The 16881-nt window shown below is 37.0% G+C and overlaps 3 protein-coding genes across 4 annotated transcripts; 2 read left to right on the top strand and 1 right to left on the bottom strand.

The window, feature by feature from the left end:
• The first annotated feature begins 6 nt into the window (after positions 1–6).
• Positions 7–3108, top strand: LOC135124745 (uncharacterized). Of its 2 annotated transcripts, XM_064049960.1 has the most exons (10): positions 7–223; positions 276–959; positions 1158–1383; positions 1437–1592; positions 1638–1806; positions 1853–1956; positions 2007–2314; positions 2362–2473; positions 2526–2644; positions 2690–3108. In XM_064049960.1, exons 2-10 carry the CDS (start codon positions 811–813, stop codon positions 3084–3086), a joined length of 1740 nt encoding a protein of 579 aa, XP_063906030.1. In that variant the 5' UTR covers positions 7–223; positions 276–810; the 3' UTR covers positions 3087–3108. The 2 variants fall into 2 exon arrangements, with proteins under 2 accessions (XP_063906030.1, XP_063906031.1); XM_064049961.1 differs by having other exon boundaries at positions 7–959; positions 2377–2473.
• A 90-nt stretch (positions 3109–3198) lies between these two features.
• Positions 3199–5767, top strand: LOC135125039 (uncharacterized). Its single transcript, XM_064050333.1, has 10 exons — positions 3199–3546; positions 3731–3956; positions 4006–4161; positions 4211–4388; positions 4435–4556; positions 4606–4777; positions 4828–4981; positions 5029–5140; positions 5192–5310; positions 5356–5767. The coding sequence occupies exons 1-10, from the start codon at positions 3398–3400 to the stop codon at positions 5741–5743; spliced, it is 1776 nt and encodes a 591-aa protein (XP_063906403.1). The 5' UTR covers positions 3199–3397; the 3' UTR covers positions 5744–5767.
• A 65-nt stretch (positions 5768–5832) lies between these two features.
• Positions 5833–15963, bottom strand: LOC135125040 (protein Lilipod). The gene is made up of 8 exons (XM_064050334.1): positions 15647–15963; positions 7855–8119; positions 7571–7801; positions 7451–7519; positions 7070–7387; positions 6625–7011; positions 6421–6577; positions 5833–6162 (listed from the first exon to the last, which is right to left on the bottom strand). The coding sequence occupies exons 1-8, from the start codon at positions 15716–15718 to the stop codon at positions 6081–6083; spliced, it is 1581 nt and encodes a 526-aa protein (XP_063906404.1). The 5' UTR covers positions 15719–15963; the 3' UTR covers positions 5833–6080.
• Positions 15964–16881: the final 918 nt, after the last annotated feature.

Genomic DNA, 16881 nt, shown 5'->3' with positions numbered 1-16881 from the left:
TACTTTTTTATGTTGGTGATGAAACAGGTAATCGCAGTCCACTTTAACGACAAGTTTTTTTATGAACATAACCATCGAAAATTCTCCCGAGTGACAATATTCTATGAACATAACCCAACACTTCAAGTAACATAACGTGCGATCAAAAATAAAACACCTCTAGTTACTATTCGATGCGCAAATGTTTTTTGAACGTATCGCGTAGCTGACATCATCAGAGAGGGTTTGTATTATATACCTAATATGGTTTGTATATGTGTAGTGTTCCTCTACAGGAACACTATATATGCGATACAAAACTCGATCTATCGATCTAACCGGAAATGATTCTTACGACGGTAGCTAGAGCGGCTGGCAGAATAGAAGATGACATGGGCGGAGCTTAGGGTGCGCGGCTTCAAGTCACCAGTGTCGTACCATCATACAACATTTCTTATTTTTTTTATGAATTATTTTTTATTTGATTAATTAAATTTGTCTTTAAAAATACTGTTTTAGTTATTATAAAAAAATACACTGGAAAACACAAAGCAACTCGAGAACACACCAACCGCTCGTAGGAAAAAACCTAATCAACAACGAGTAGACGCGCGCCACTGTGTTTTAAATGTATCTCCCCCTTCAGCTCACAATGGACTCGACCAGAACGAAATTGTGCGATCTGCGCTGGTCACGTGCTGTCATCTTTCCGTTTGCTAGCCGCTCTACGCCATACGTTCAGAAAACATTTGAGCATCGAGAAGCAACTGGACGCGTTTTTTATTTGATCACTCGTTACGTTCTCATTTTTAATTCTTCGATTAATCTGAAATGTCCGAATCATTTAAAAATTCGTACTTTTATTCTTTACCCAATGAAATTTTAATAAAAATACTGAGTGGCATCAACGCGATTACTTTGTTAAATTTTTGTGACGCTTACCAGTGTGATTATTTTTTGCAAGACAGAAATGTTATCAGGTCAGTATTTGTTACATAATTAATTAAAAAAAAAGTGCAATTTGTGGGCAAGGTACACAAATGCAGAGTTGTTCTCGTTGAAACCTATGTTAGAATGAAAAATGAAAGGTGGGCTTGCCTGATTCGTATGTGTGATTGGTCGTCGATCGTGACAGTTCAACCAATCAAAACACTGCATTAATATATTTCAAATTTTAGAAAAATCGATCTGTCTAAAAGATACGAATTGGAAGATTTGTCTCAAATATCGAAGAAAATTGCCTTCGAGTGCGTCACCACGCTCAATATTAACTGCATATATTGGATCCCAGCCGACAAATTACGTAGATTTGTGACAAGAATGGTGAATTTAGAAGTTCTATATGCCATTCAGACAACCTTGAGTTTGGCGTCTCTAGATACTGAGGATTTTAGTAAATTAAAGGTACGTATTTTGCGATAAGTGTAAAAAATTTTGACTGACTATTCTTATTATAGATTAAAAAATTAGGAATATCGGTGAACGACGATCACGAATTACATCGTCATAGAATGCCGACGGTTGAAACTCTCTACATTAGCTTTGCCAGATTGACATATTTCGTTCATCGTGATATTTTTAAGACGATTTTTCCACAACTGAGAAAACTTTGGGTGGGTGTTTTTTCGAGCGTAGTACGTATTGATTTAGCTTTGTAGATAGATGCGGAACCGCCTGGACAAGAATTTTTCCCCTTTTGTTTCGATGTTGGAAGGAAAAGTAAGATTTTTTGTCAAGTGCGTGCACCACATTTTATTTCTTTTAATGAGCATTTGCTGACTACGTATTATGATAACAGGCCTCGTCAGCCATGTGTGACGTGTTATGGTAGGTATTGTCTGCTACAAAACAAAGTTTGTTTATACTGTTGTAGGAAAAATGAGTACTAAGATGTTTAAAATTGTAAGTAGGTCAGGAAGTTGGGCAGTTCTAGATGAGTTATTTTACGCTACACCATATGGTCCGAAAGACGCACGTGTAAGTTGTAAACTGAGCTCGTTTTTTAAATTTTCATTGATATATTGTAGCGTTTATTTTTGAACGAATGTACTCTAGATACTATATTTTTTGAAGAACTAAATTTTTATCACAGTGGTTATGGTCTTGATTGTGACAGTAGATATACAGAAGCAGTAGAAGATATACTTAAGTCTCCATGTTCCACACGCGTGAAAAAGTTGTGTGTGATGATATGTATTTTACTCAGTAATAGAGATCCTCGCAGTTCTTCAAGAAAAGACATATCGGGAGAGGATTGTGTCCACACATACCCGGCTGAAAATATTTTCAAAAATTTTCCAGGGTTAGAACACTTGGAAGTTTATGTATGCAATCCGTAAGTTCACGTTTGCTTTGATTTATGAAATAACTTATTTTTTTAAGAATTGCCTACCACAGTGCTGTCTTGGGCTATTCACTCATTTCATTGTTTGAACACCTGGAAAGTTTGATTGTTGAAATCCCTATAAACATAGATGGTAGTTTCTTAATCCAAGTATAAGTAATATGTGTCAAACTTTATTTTTTACTGATTGTAGACGTTTCAGGTTTTGCAAAAGTGTCAAAATTTGCAAAAACTCAAAATATTTTCACTCCATCGAAACGAGGAATTAAATTTCAACTTATGTAAAGCGATTTCGAGTGCTAGTTCATTAAAAGACTTCAGGTAAGTTTAGCAAGTTGTAATTGAGTCGTCATTATGTGTTTCTAGGTACGAAAACCATCGAATCCCGCTGGATAAGTTAATAGAGAACTTATGCCTCATTAAATCCAAAAAACTGGAACGAATTGTACTTATTTGTACAGAAACAGACAACTTTAGTGCTGGTCCTTTGAAACAACTTTTAGAAATGAATCCACAGTTGGTATTTCTGTATTTTTTAATACGCAGCTGTACAGAACAATCCGAAAGAACCAAAAGAATGGCTCAAGACACTCTAAATACTTACAAGAAGAAACACCCCTGCAAAGTATTTCTGGTTTCGGACATAAACGAATTTGGTAGTAGATCGGGTTACCCCATACCTGATGTCCATTACTGTGAAATGATCAAATCGGACAGCACCGTTGCTAGTCTAAGTGTTTTAGAAGATTTTGACTCCTTTTAATAATAAAATCGTACTTAAAACATTTTTGATTTTTTTTTTATTAAGAATTGAAGTGCCGCCACTGACTCCCGCTTCTTCAATACAACGCAATTTCATTAACAATTTCTTTGACGCTGATGGTTTGATATGTTCTCTAGTTTGATTCACTTTTTTATGTTGGTAATGAAACCGGTAATCGTAGTCCACCATAACGACAAGTTTTTTTATGAACATAACCATTGAAAATTCTACCGAGTGACGATATTCTATGAACATAACCCAACATTTCAAGTAACATACGTTTTCATTTTTAATTTATTGATTAATCTGGAATGTCCGAATCATTTAAAAATTCGTACTTTTATTCTTTACCCAATGAAGTCTTAATTAAAATACTGAGTGACATCGACACGTTTACATTGTTAAGTTTTTGTGACGTTTACCAGTGTGATTATTTTTTGCAAGACAGAAATGTTATCAGGTCAGTATTTGTTACATAATTAATTAAAAAAAAAAGTGCAATTTGTGGGCAAGGTACACAAATGCAGAGTTGTTCTCGTTGAAACCAATATTAGAATGAAAGGTGGGCTCGCCTGATTCGCATGTGTGATTGGTCGTCGATTGTGACAGTTCAACCAATCAAAACACTGCATTTTAAATTTTAGAAAAATCGATCTGTGTAAAAAATACGAACTGGAAGATTTGTCTCAAATATCGAAGAAAATTGCATTCGAGCGCGTCACAACGCTCAATATTAACTGCATATATTGGATTCAAGCCGCCAAATTACGAAAATTTGTGACAAGTATGGTGAATTTAGAAGTTCTATACGCCATTCACACAAACTTGAGTTTGGCGTCTGTAGACACTGAGGCTTTTAGTAAATTAAACGTACGTATTTTGCGATAAGTGTAAACAATTTTGACTATTCTTATTATAGATTAAAAAATTAGGAATATCGGTGAACAGACGTGACGAAGTAGGTAATCATAGAATGCCGACGGTTGAAACACTCTACATTAGCGTTGTTAAAGTGAAAACTTTAATTAGTCCTTTTACTCTTGAGACGATTTTTCCACAATTAAGAAAGCTTTGGGTGGGTGATTTTTCCAGCGTTGTAACGTAGGTACTGATTAGCTTTGTAGATAGATGTGGAAGAACCGTCTGGACGAGAAATTATCCTCCATTGTTTGAATGGTGAAAGCAAAAGTAAGATTTTTTGTCAAGTGAATGCTCCAGTTCCTTCTATTAATTTTGATCATTATTGGCTGACTACGTATTATAATAATAGGAGGGCTCGTCAGCCATATGTTATGTGTTGTGGTAGGTATTGTCTGCCACAAAACGAAGTTTGTTTATACTGTTTTAGAAAAACTTAGTGTTAAGCAGTTGCGGTCCAAAAGTATTTTTGAAATTGAAGGTAAGTTAGGAAGTTGGCAAGTTCTAGATGAGTTGCATTGCTCTAAACCATATGGTCCGAAAGACGCACGTGTAAGTTGTAAACTGAGCTCGTTTTTGAAATTTTCATGCTATATTGTAGCGTTTAATTTTGAACGAATGTACTGTAGATACTATATTTTTCGAAGAATTAAATTTTTATCACAGTGGCCCTGTTTGCAACAGTCGATGTAGAGAAGCAGTGGAAGATATACTTAGATCTCCTTGTTCCACACGCGTGAAAAAGTTGTGTGTAATGATGTGTCTTTTACTCAGTAAGTAGGTAGTTAAAAATATAAATCCGTCAAGACTAAAGTAAGTTTAGATAAAAATGCATCCGCGTCCGTTGGTGTTAGAGATCCTCATAGTTTTTCAAGAAAAAGAATAGGGATAGAAAATTGCGTCCCCACACACCCGGCTGAAAATATTTTCAAAAATTTTCTAGGGTTAGAACACTTGGAACTTTATGTGTGCCATGAGTAAGTTCACGTTTGTTCTGATTTATGAAATAACTTATGTTTTTAAGAACTGCACACCACAGTGCTATCCAGGGCTATCCATTAATTTCATTGTTTGAACACCTGGAAAGTTTGATTCTTGAAATTCCTGTAACCTTAGATGGTAGTTTCTTAACCCAAGTATACGTATATATAAAAAAAAATAGTTTTTACTAATTGTACACGTTTCAGGTTTTGCAAAAGTGTCAAAATTTGCAAAAACTGGAAATATTGTCAATTGCTCAGAACGAGAAATTAAATTTCAGCATATGTAACGCGATTTCGAGTGCTAGTTCATTAAAAGACTTTAGGTAAGTTTAACAAGTTGTAACTGAGTCATCATCATGTGTTCCTAGGTACGAAAACCATCGAATCCCGCTGGATAAGTTAATAGAGAACTTGTGCCTCATTAAATCCAAAAAACTGGAACGAATTGTACTTATTTGTAAAGAAACAGACAACTTTAGTGCTGGTCCTTTGAAACAACTTTTAGAAATGAATCCACAGTTGGTATTTCTGTACTTTTTAATACGCAGCTGTACGGAAAAATCCAGAAGAATGGCTCAAGACACTCTAAATACTTACAAGAAGAAACATCCCTCCAAAGTATTTCGGGTTTCGAAAACAGACGAATTTAGTAGTAGATCGGGTTACCCCATACCCGATGTCCATTTCTGTGAAATGATCAAATCTGACAGCAATGTTGCTAGTCTAAGTGCTTTAGAAGAGTTTGACTCCTTTTAATAATAAAATCGTACTTAAAACATTTTGTTTTTTTTTTATTAAGAAAACTGGCGCCCGAGCTTTTACAAACAAAACAAAAACAGCCCCACTGCATATAAATTAATATATTTGATAAAATCCCTTAGAAGTAATACATAAATAAGGCAATACACAATATGTATGTATAACATCTAACCTACATCTTAGACTAGAAATACAAACATTTAACAGACTTGTGTGCAGTATCCACAACGTCACACGTGTACTCAGCCTTTCGAAGATTCTACTCTACAATCACAGAAACGTTGATATATCTCATCATTGGCTAAAACTAAACAGCTGATCCAAATATTGGACATTAGGCAAACTTGACCACAGATGGCCTTGGTGTGTTTGGGACGGATACGGGTGGTTCACACACTCCCAGAAAAACCGACATTCTGTTCAAACAACGTGCGTGAGTAAGTGCGGCGGGGGCCACTCATGAGAATGGAATGATCGAGTTTAACGATGAGAAGCGAAACAGGAAAAAAATTAGCTCCGTCCGACTTAAGTAAAGAAAATGGCGAATAAAACAGGTCAGGGGCAATCAATATAAATCAGTCTTATTCAAACTAGTGGTTATGCACGCTACAAGCTGCGATGGTTAGTTGAGAAAGGTCACACAGTTAATCAATAACATGTAATTTTCAACTAACCGAGCGTACAGTTCTCTTCTCACTTTGGCGGTGAACTTGTTCACGACGCACAGAGTGGAGGCGGCGGCGAACGACAGGTTGTACAGCAGCACGATCTGGAAGTTCCCTAGCCACTCGATGCTGCCAAAGTCGCCGAGCAAGTCGAAGTTGGTGATACCTAAACGAACTCAGTTTCAAGCATGTACGGGTAAATGTACAACTCACCTAGAATCTTGGCGAGCAGCGGCAGCGCCGAGCTGAGCACCAGCACGACGGCGCAGTTTCCTATGACGAGACAAAATGGCGTGCTTTTCGGCCTAGGTCGGATTCTTGACATGACCGGGGCTGTGTAGAGGCCGATCGACGAAGTCGCTATCAGGTACAAGATTAGAACGATTTCCAGAGCTGCTCCGAACGGGCCCAGTTTAGACAGCGAGCTCACACCGAGAGTGAATTGCTTCGAGCTCAGCGGGAGGGCTTTGATGCCTATCAAAAGAGACAGCGTGTTCTGGACTACCAATAAAACGGCGATTACTGTCAGACCAATTAGGAGGATCATGGCGACGGGGTGCAAGACGTTCCTTCGCAAAAACGAAGTGTGACGCTGTTTGTCTGAAAACGACGAAAAGGCGATATTTAGTAGAGAGGTGGTTCGAGCATTGTTATTTACCCAATATTTTTCGTCGCGTTTCGAGTTCCACGAGACGGGAACCGAGTCCTGACTGGAGTTCGCCGTTGCGCAGTCGCAGAAGGTTGTCGGGGAGCTTGAAGTTGTCGTCCACGAAGGGGCCGTTGATTCCCGTGGACATGGGCGCCGGACTGACGTAGTACTTGCCGGTGTTTTGGGCATGTTTCAGTCTTCTTCGCAGGCATTCTTCTTCCAGCGCGCATGCGTAGAACTCCTCGTTGATGTCGCGGAGGAACTGGGGTTTGATGAGGAACTGACTGACGACGTCGAAGAGGCGGACGAAACCGAGAGGGGTGCAAACTGAACAGAAAATGGGGTCGAGGTGAGCCAGATCGTCTAACTTAGCCACTAGTAAGTACTTACCGAGAAGCATCACCACTCCCAGAAAGCTTATGCAGGAATACAGAAACGGTAAGTAGTAGCTCCACAAATCTGGAATTTTCGATCAATGAAAAATTTTTTCGTGGGTAAGGCGGGACTTACTCAGTAGCGTCTGAAAGCTCGACTTATCCCTGTCGATTAGTGCCGAAATGACGTACGTCATCCCCAGAACAACCATCCCCAAGAGGGCCAAAACGATGAACGTTTCGTACACCCTCGCAGTCAGTCCCTTCCGGTGTCCAAAGAACCCTTCCGACTCGGTGAACAGGTAGGCGAAGGGTAGAAGGACGAATAGGGAGAGGTTCGAGAAAAGGAAAATGTAGTTCCACAGTCCTGCAACCAAAAAATATATTATACATAATAATAATATAATTTCTACCACGTACCTTGTATGAGTGAGCTGTTCAGCCATTTGATGTAGTAGCTGTTGGGGTAGATGATGAGCACCTCGTTCGAAATGATGGATATGGGGAGGAGGAGCACCGCCCCGATGGACACGGCCAGCGAGAAAGTGCATAACCAGGTGCTGATGCGGTAGACAGTGACCTCATCCTCGTCGGTACTGTAGTAGTCCTCGCGGCCCTTGCGTTTGAAGCGGCCGAGGAGGGCGAAGCTCAGCAGGTACAGGAGGAGGAAGAGCAGCAGAAAGATCTAAAACAAAACAAAAAAAAAAATTGGTTCAAGCTTACTTCGACAGAACTTCCCTCTTCTTGACGTGCAGCCCAACAAATTCCGCGCCTATGAAAAACTATAAAAATGTTTGCGATTTTTTTTTCGTTTTTGATTGTTCTGATTTTATATATATTTTTTCCATACGAATTTTTTTATTTTTTAGAATTTTCAATTTTTCGATTTTTCAACATTTCCAATAAAAAATAAAAATGGAAAAAATGAATAATCGAAAAATCAAATATTGTAAAAGTGAACACAAGTTTTATAAGATCAATAGGGGCAAAATCGGTCTTACCTTAGCAAGGGCTAGCCCCGCCCACCCGCCCTCTATTTTCTCAGAGAGTATGGCGTTTGCCAAAATTAGTCTTATCTGAGCAAGCGTTAGCCCCGCCCACCCGCCCTTATTTTCTCAGAGGATATATCATTTGCCAAAATAAGACTTATCTTAGCAAGTACTACCCTCTCAGAAAATAAAAAACGGGTGGGCGGGGCTAGTACTTGTTAACATAAGTCTTATTTTCGCAAATGACATCCTCTGAAAAAATAGGGGGCGGGTGGGCGGGACTAGTACTTGGTAAGATAAGACTGATTTTGGCAAATGACATCCTCTGGGAAAACAGGGGGCGGGTGGGCGGGCCTAGTATTTGTTAAGATAAAACTGCTTTTGCCCATACTATTACTCTTGTAAAAACTTGTCAAATTGAAAATGTTAAAAATTGGCCGAAATTTGAAGAAGGGGGGACCATTGGAAAAATTTCATTTTTAAAAAAGTTGTCCAAAACTTCTGAAAAAATTCAGGGACGCCGATTCCAAAAATATAGCATGTTGATGGTCACGGAGCAACATTTTCGAAATAATCGGTACGAAACGCGAATTTTTGAAAATTTCTAAAAAATGCCATATTTCAACGGTCGATTCTGGAAAAACCGTCGGAGTTATCAAAGAAACGAGGCCGGAAGTGAGTTCTAGAGCTCGAAATCTATAAGAAAACTAGCTGACCCGGCCACGCGTTGCTGTGGCTAAAGTTTTTGTTATATTACATTATAGTAAACAATCTAAGAGGAACAATAAGAGAACATCAGTCACGGAGTCCACTATGCTTTTTCACACAGATGGTATTTGTAAAAAAATATGGTGATCTCCTTATTTGACTTTCTACTACTATAACCCTTTAGTACAATGAAATTATTTACGAACAAAGACGAAAATGTTGATGTTGGTATACAAATTCACTGGATTGAGATTTGAAGGGGAAGTACGTTGAACACAATATTTCGTTCACTACAAAATAAATTTAATTAATTTTATAGCGTCAACAACACGTGGTAATTATGCTGTTAAAATGTAGCTTATATGACACGTTCGTAGATTTACCATAGCAGCGCCATCTATAATTTGAGATTTAAACTATCCTATCTCTCAAGTTGGATCGAACTGCACATGGTGTGCGAATTTTATTATAATCGGTTAAGTGGTTTAGGAGTCCATTGAGGACAAACATTGTGACACGAGATTTATATATATTAAGATGTATTTAGTTAAGTTTCGAAAATGTCAAAAATTAGCCGAAATTTGAAGAAGTGGGGACTATTGGAAAAATTTCATTTTTAAAAAAGTTGTCTAAAAATTCTTTAAAACGTAAATCTCGACACGCTGATTCCAAAAATATAGCATGTTGATGGTCACCGAGCAACATTTTCGAGATAATCGGTACGAAACGCGAATTTTTGAAAATTTCTAAAAAATTCGATAGCTCACCGGTCGATTCTGGAAAAACCGTTGGAGTGATCAAAGAAACGAGGCCGGAAGTGTGTTCTAGAACCCGAAATGCACAAGAAAATGTATTTAGTTAAGTTTCGAAAATGTCAAAAATTAGCCGAAATTTGAAGAAGGGAAAAATTGGAAAAATTTCTTTTTTAAAAAAGTTGCCTAAAAATTCTGAAAAAATTCAGGGACGTAGATCTCGACACGCTGATTCCAAAAATATAGCATATTGATGGTCACGGAGCAACATTTTCCAAATAATCGGTACGAAAGGCGAATTTTTGAAAATTTCTCAAAAATTGGATATTTCAACGGTCGATTCTGGAAAAACTGTTGGAGTTATCAAAGAACCGAGGCCGGAAGTGAGTTCAAGAGTTCGAAATCTATAAGAAAATGTATTTAGTTAAGTTTCGAAAATGTCAAAAATTAGCCGAATTTTGAAGAAGGGGGAACCATTGAAAAAATTTCATTTTCAAAAAAGTTGTCTAAAAATTCTGAAAAAAAGCAGGGATGTAGATCTCGACACGCTGTTTCCAAAAATATAGCATGTTGATGGATATGGAGCAAAATTTTCACTAGAATCGGTATGAAATGCGAATTTTTGAAAATTTCTAAAAATTTCGATAGTTCAACAGTCGATTCCGGAAAAACCGTTGGAGTTATCAAAAAAGCGAGACCGGAAAGGGGTTCTAGAGCTCGAAATCTACAAGAATATGTATTTAGTTGAGTTTCGAAAATGACAAAAATTTGCCGAAATTTGAGGAAGGGCGGACCATTGGAAAAATTTCACTTTTAAAAAAGTTGTCTAAAAATTCTGAAAATATTCAGGGACGTAGATCTCGACACGCTGATTCCAAAAATGTAGCATGTTGCTGGTCATGGAGCAATATTTTCGAAATAATCGGTACGAAAGGCGAATTTTTGAAAATTTCTAAAAAATTCGATATTTCAACGGTCGATTCTGGAAAAACCGTTGGAGTTATCAAAGAACCGAGGTCGGAAGTGAGTTCGAGAGCTCGAAATCTATAAGAAAATGTATTTAGTTAAGTTTCGAAAATGTCAAAAATTACCCGAATTTTGAAGAAGGGGGGACCATTGGAAAAATTTCACTTTTAAAAAAGTTGTCTAAAAATTCTGAAAAAATTCAGGGACGTAGATCTCGATACGCTGATTCCAAAAATATAGCATGTTGATGGTCACGGAGCAACATTTTCGAAATAATTGGTACGAAAAGCGAATTTTTGAAAATTTCTAAAAAATTCTATATTTCAACGGTCGATTCTGGAAAAACCGTTGGAGTTATCAAAGAACCGAGGTCGGAAGTCAGTTCAAGAGCTCGAAATCTATAAGAAAATGTATTTAGTTAAGTTTCGAAAATGTCAAAAATTAGCCGAATTTTGAAGAAGGGGGGACCATTGAAAAAATTTCATTTTCAAAAAAGTTGTCTAAAAATTCTGAAAAAATGCAGGGATGTAGATCTCGACACGCTGATTCCAAAAATATAGCATGTTGATGGATATGGAGCAAAATTTTCACTAGAATCGGTATGAAATGCGAATTTTTGAAAATTTCTAAAAATTTCGATAGTTCAACAGTCGATTCCGGAAAAATCGTTGGAGTTATCAAAAAAGCTAGACCGGAAAGGGGTTCTAGAGCTCGAAATCTATAAGAATATGTATTTAGTTGAGTTTCGAAAATGTCAAAAATTTGCCGAAATTTGAAGAAGGGGGGACCATTGGAAAAATTTCATTTTCAAAAAAGTTGTCTAAAAATTCTGAAAAAATTCAGAGACGTAGATCTCGACACGCTGAATCCAAAAATGTAGCATGTTGATGGTCACGGAGCAACATTTTCGAAATAATCGGTACGAAAGGCGAATTTTTGAAAATTTCTAAAAAATTCGATATTTCAACGGTCGATTCTGGAAAAACTGTTGGAGTTATCAAAGAACCGAGGCCGGAAGTGAGTTCAAGAGCTCGAAATCTATAAGAAAATGTATTTAGTTAAGTTTCGAAAATGTCAAAAATTGGCCGAAATTTGAAAAAGGGGGGACCATTGGAAAAATTTCTTTTTTAAAAAAGTTGTCTAAAAATTCTGAAAAAATTCAGGGGCGCAGATCTCGACACGCTGATTCCAAAAATATAGCATGTTGATGGTCACGGAGCAATATTTACGAAATAATCGGCACGAAATGCAAATTTTTGAAAATTTCTAAAAAATTCGATATTTCAACGGTCGATTCTGAAAAAACCGTCGGAGTTATCAAAGAAACGAGGCCGGAAGTGAGTTCTAGAGCTCGAAATCTACAAGAAAATGTATTTAAGTTTCGAAAATGTCAAAAATTAGCCGAAATTTGAAGAAGGGAAAAATTTCAGTTTCAAAAAAGTTGTTTATAAATTCTGAAAAAATTCAGGGACGTATCAAATGCGCTGATGCCAAAAATATAGCATTGTGATGGTCACGGAGCAACATTTATGAAATAATCGGCACGAAATGCAAATTTTTGAAAATTTCTAAAAAATTCGATATTTCAACAGTCGATTCCGGAAAAACCGTTGGAGTTATCAAAAAAGCGAAACCGGAAAGGAGTTCTAGAGCTCGAAATCTACAAGAAAAATGTATTTCGTTGAGTTTCGAAAATGTCAAAAATTTGCCGAAATTTGAAGGGGAAAAAATTCGTTTTTAAAAAAGTTGTCTGAAAATTCTGAAAAAATTCAGGGACGTAGATCTCGACACGCTGATTCCAAAAATATAGCATGTTGCTGGTCACGGAGCAACATTTTCGAAATAATCGGTACGAAATGCAAATTTTTGAAAATTTCTAAAAAATTCGATATTTCAACGGTCGATTCTGAAAAAACCGTCGGAGTTATCAAAGAAACGAGGCCGGAAGTGAGTTCTAGAGCTCGAAATCTACAAGAAAATGTATTTAGTTAAGTTTCGAAAATGTCAAAAATGTCAGAAAATGAAATTTTAGAACAGCCTGCAACAACCGGTCCAGTAGTTTCGCAGATCATTCGTCTAATAAAAACTCGGACAGACGGGAATGTCGCGAAAACAAAAGGAATGCTCAAGGAACTCACATTCATGCAGACGCGGGTAAACATCACCTACCGCGAAACTGTGTCACGACGACACCGTACGAAATTGCCGATGACCTGTACCAGCAATTAGATACCTACGACGGTAATTTTTTACAGTTACTTGCGTCTGCATTTTTTCGATGTTTGTTAATAATGTATGAGCTAACACCGCCGATTAGTTTCAATGTCGCCCAAACGTTTCCGCGTCGCCGACGACTTTAACAACTTTGTGTCGTTGCTATTGTCGCTCGGAATTTAGGGTACGCAATTCGACGCCCACAGGGTTGGTGGATTTAAACTGATAATAAACAGCGTCCGGTAATAGCGCATCGAAGATAAATATTTAGATTTTCGGTTTTTTTTAAACTGGAAATTTTCCCGATCGAAGATCAATGATTCCACTCGATTGTTATCAGTTGCTATGCATAAAAAAGTGTGCCAAAGTTCCTACGAATGCGATTATTTCGACACCCACGAGCCCGTTTCAAGTCGTAAAACTTATATCGCTCAATTTGAAAATAATGGTTTTTGTAATTGTTTGGTCGAACGTAAGCACACATTTAATGGTCAGTTTTTCGCGATATTTAAGTCCGACTGGTACCTAAAAACCCATATCCAAGAGCAAGGTCAGCGAATAATTAAATTCCACGTTAAAATTTCGCTCCCATATGGAGAATTCAATTTCATCAGTTTGTTTAATCTTGTTATCGTTTGTTTTATCGTACGTAACACACGAATTGTGGTGCACCGGAAAAACTGTAAATTTATGGCTGCCAGCTTTAGATAGACGAGACCTTGGTTTCATTTAGGAAGATTTTTGTTGTTTGTATAATTTACGCTTCGTAGTATTTTTTATTAACATTGTTCCTGGCAACTCGATTGTTTACGTGGAATCCGCGCTTCAAATTAAATTATTTTCGGGTTGAGGTGAAAATTCCTCCGGGCGTCTGTTACATTAATTACATTACACCGAGGACGAGATTTTATAAATCAGTCTTTTGTTTCAATGAAATATGTTTACCTTGTGTTCTTTTACATTTCTGCTGACGTGATTACCGAACAATGAAGAAATTGTTGATTTAATATTAGTTTTCACAAGATTCATACGTTTTATTTATTACAGGATTAATTTTTTATCTATTTCTTTTGAACAATTTCTACAAATTACTTCACGTTGAGGTGAAAATTCCTCCGAACAGTGACTCGTTTAAACGTATAATAATTGAATTTTTTGCAAATATATTTGAGGTGCACACAATTCACAAAATTACTGAAGCCAATCGAGAGCAAGTTTTTATCGGAATGTTACATTCGCAGCTTTTGTTTTATATTTGTCTGAAGAGATAAGTGTGCATACAATAAATAAATTGTTGACTGAGTCTAGTATACAAAGCTACTGTGTTATCGTTTACGTTGTACGTGATGATGAAATAGTGAATAGATTGTTGATTAAGTATCTATTGTTCGATTCACGTCGAGTGAGCAGCATGTAAAGTACCCACGGCAATCGGTCCAGTAGTTTCGGAGATTACTTAAATCGGGACTTGGCGTTCACGGACTTCTATTTTTACCACGACAAAGGTTAAAAAATGCAATAAAATTTTGGCTCCTGCAATTGTTTTTATTAACATAGAGCCATAGCAATGATGGATGTTTGCAATTTAGCTAAAAATAGTGGCGTTTACAAAATTTCAACAGTGAGATAACTTCACAAACGCAACTTTATTAACGTTATTTTCGCGGCGCAATTTTGCTTATCATTACCACAATACAAGACTTTGTTTCTCTTGGGACAAAGACGGCGACTCAGCCACCACTTTCTATAAATAAATCCTAATCTCTCGCTTCGACAAAAACAGGAATGCGTTATTTCCAGTTGTACAACAAGACAAACACAATTGCGTTCCACAAATATCGGGTTTCTGTAACTTTATCGACCATGACGACTATTATTTTAATCGGGTCGGTCAGTTCTGTTTGATCAAAATTAAACAATCTCGACTAACCGTATTGCTATTTTTGGTTAAATTATCGCTTAATTATCGCGTACGAGTATCGAAAACGGATTTAAATTTTTAACCTTGTACCTTAATGGGTTTGTGACTTATCCGGAGAGAATCCAGACTCATCAAGGCTGGAATTTTGCAAACTTTATTTGTTTTGGTTGAAGATTTCGTACGAACAATAAAAGGGTGCGCCAGGGATAGGGTTAACGACCCATGAATAGTAAATTATTTCCTCGTTGAACTAATGGGATAAACGAGTACACCGAAGAGCTAATAAAAAATTTACGGGTGCTAATGAAATATTGACATAAGAAACACAACGCCCGCAAAGTAGACCAAAGAATTCTAGGCAATTTTGAAAATATTCTACGATGACGTCATCAATTTTTTAGAGGGGAGAACCCAACAAAAATCAAAGTAATCTTAGACGCACACTTTTTTAGCCACCTGTAGCAATCCCTGGCTCCAATCCAATAATTGTCGAAACATCGCACTCAAGAATAAACAATTCCTCTATTTCAGGCCCCATTATCTAACTCCGTCTCGATTCTCGAACAAAAAACCCTTAAATCCATGTCAACAATTAAACAATACGTGCTTGAAAGCCATTGGATATCGAGAGCATTTTAAATGAAACTTTCTAAATAACTTACGATTTGTTCCCGCACGTTATTGTGGAACTCTTGTTCTTCGATGTTGGGCTCATCTTCATCATAATCATCCATTTCTTCTTTCACCTATTTGTTAAAACTGGTCCTTCTAGCACGAATAAACAATTCATGATTGAGGGTTGACTACGCACTTGCGGGGCTCATTATCGCGAGGAGGTCACTGGAGAATGAGCGCTTGAGTGTTCGGGGGGCTGTTTGTTAGAACACTTGGAAATACAGGAATTTGGGAAACGCGAAATTTGTAACCTTGACACTTGACGTTTCTCTTCTCGATGCACTGCGACGAATGCAGGCAGGCAACAGAGATAAATAAAAGCGATCGAGGAGGGGGAATCGGCCGGTAAAGCAGAGAGCGGTCGCCGAAAATGATAAATATTTATCGTAATTTACATAAATAAATATTTTAATGTCTACAGGCGGATATTTCGGGCGCAATTAAGCGATGTGTGTTTATTTTTTCGTACGTAATGGAATTTGTGTTTTTTTTTTAAATAAAAGTTGATAATGATGAATGTGTATAGACAACCAGCAATACACCTCAGTCATACTTAAAAAATTTGATAGATTTTTATTTTAATTTTTTGCAAAAATTTCTTACAAGCAAACTATGAGTAACCAAATTCGTATCACCTGATATTATATATTTTATTTATGTATTTAAACAATGATTGGATGCTGTATACGCAAGACACATAGCATAAAAATATAAATTAGATAAAAATGATTTATTGTGTTGTGGTTAGATATTTGTCTTATTATCTTTTTCACGTTCACTCTAGAACTGAGCTAGAGTGGCAATACTTTGAGAAGCACACGCCAATTAACATTACATATACCCACTTTCAACGACCACCGAAATGTCGTAATTTTTTCCATCTTCATTTAGTATATTTTCAGTATCTTGTTTCTTACCACATTTAGTACAGAACTTGTAACAAGCAGCTATAAACAAAGCCACACCACCTACAATTCTGCAAAAAATGACAAATGTGGCTAAAATCCACATACTTTCTTACTTTAGTACTGTCTTCCATTTGACTCGAATTTTAGTCTTTTGAGTGTTCGTTGACAGTACATTCCAGGAGTACTGATCAGTTAAGCTAATCTTAGGACTTCCACTTCGCGTCTTCGGAAAAGTGCTCTCGGGCACATTTACGTAAGGAAAATGATAATTATGGTCAGTGTGGAAGTTCGAATCAAACGACTTTCGATCATTG

This window comes from Zophobas morio, unplaced genomic scaffold (assembly GCF_036711695.1).
Source record: "Zophobas morio isolate AGI-343-1 ecotype UQ-CSIRO unplaced genomic scaffold, CSIRO_AGI_Zmor_V1 ptg000008l, whole genome shotgun sequence".
Taxonomy (NCBI): domain Eukaryota; kingdom Metazoa; phylum Arthropoda; class Insecta; order Coleoptera; family Tenebrionidae; genus Zophobas; species Zophobas morio.
This window is presented reverse-complemented; position numbering and strand designations above follow the sequence as displayed.

Coding starts and splice junctions, on each gene's coding strand:
- LOC135125040 (XM_064050334.1), bottom strand. CDS start 15,718: ATGGATGATTATGATGAAGATGAGCCCAACATCGAAGAACAAGAGTTC. Junction 8,120..15,646: donor ATAACGTGCGGGAACAAATC/GTAAGTTATTTA, acceptor GTTTTGTTTTAG/ATCTTTCTGCTGCTCTTCCT. Junction 7,388..7,450: donor GGGAGTGGTGATGCTTCTCG/GTAAGTACTTAC, acceptor TTTTCTGTTCAG/TTTGCACCCCTCTCGGTTTC.
- LOC135124745 (XM_064049960.1), top strand. CDS start 811: ATGTCCGAATCATTTAAAAATTCGTACTTTTATTCTTTACCCAATGAA. Junction 1,384..1,436: donor AGGATTTTAGTAAATTAAAG/GTACGTATTTTG, acceptor TTCTTATTATAG/ATTAAAAAATTAGGAATATC. Junction 1,957..2,006: donor ATGGTCCGAAAGACGCACGT/GTAAGTTGTAAA, acceptor GATATATTGTAG/CGTTTATTTTTGAACGAATG.
- LOC135125039 (XM_064050333.1), top strand. CDS start 3,398: ATGTCCGAATCATTTAAAAATTCGTACTTTTATTCTTTACCCAATGAA. Junction 3,957..4,005: donor AGGCTTTTAGTAAATTAAAC/GTACGTATTTTG, acceptor TTCTTATTATAG/ATTAAAAAATTAGGAATATC. Junction 4,982..5,028: donor GAACTTTATGTGTGCCATGA/GTAAGTTCACGT, acceptor TATGTTTTTAAG/AACTGCACACCACAGTGCTA.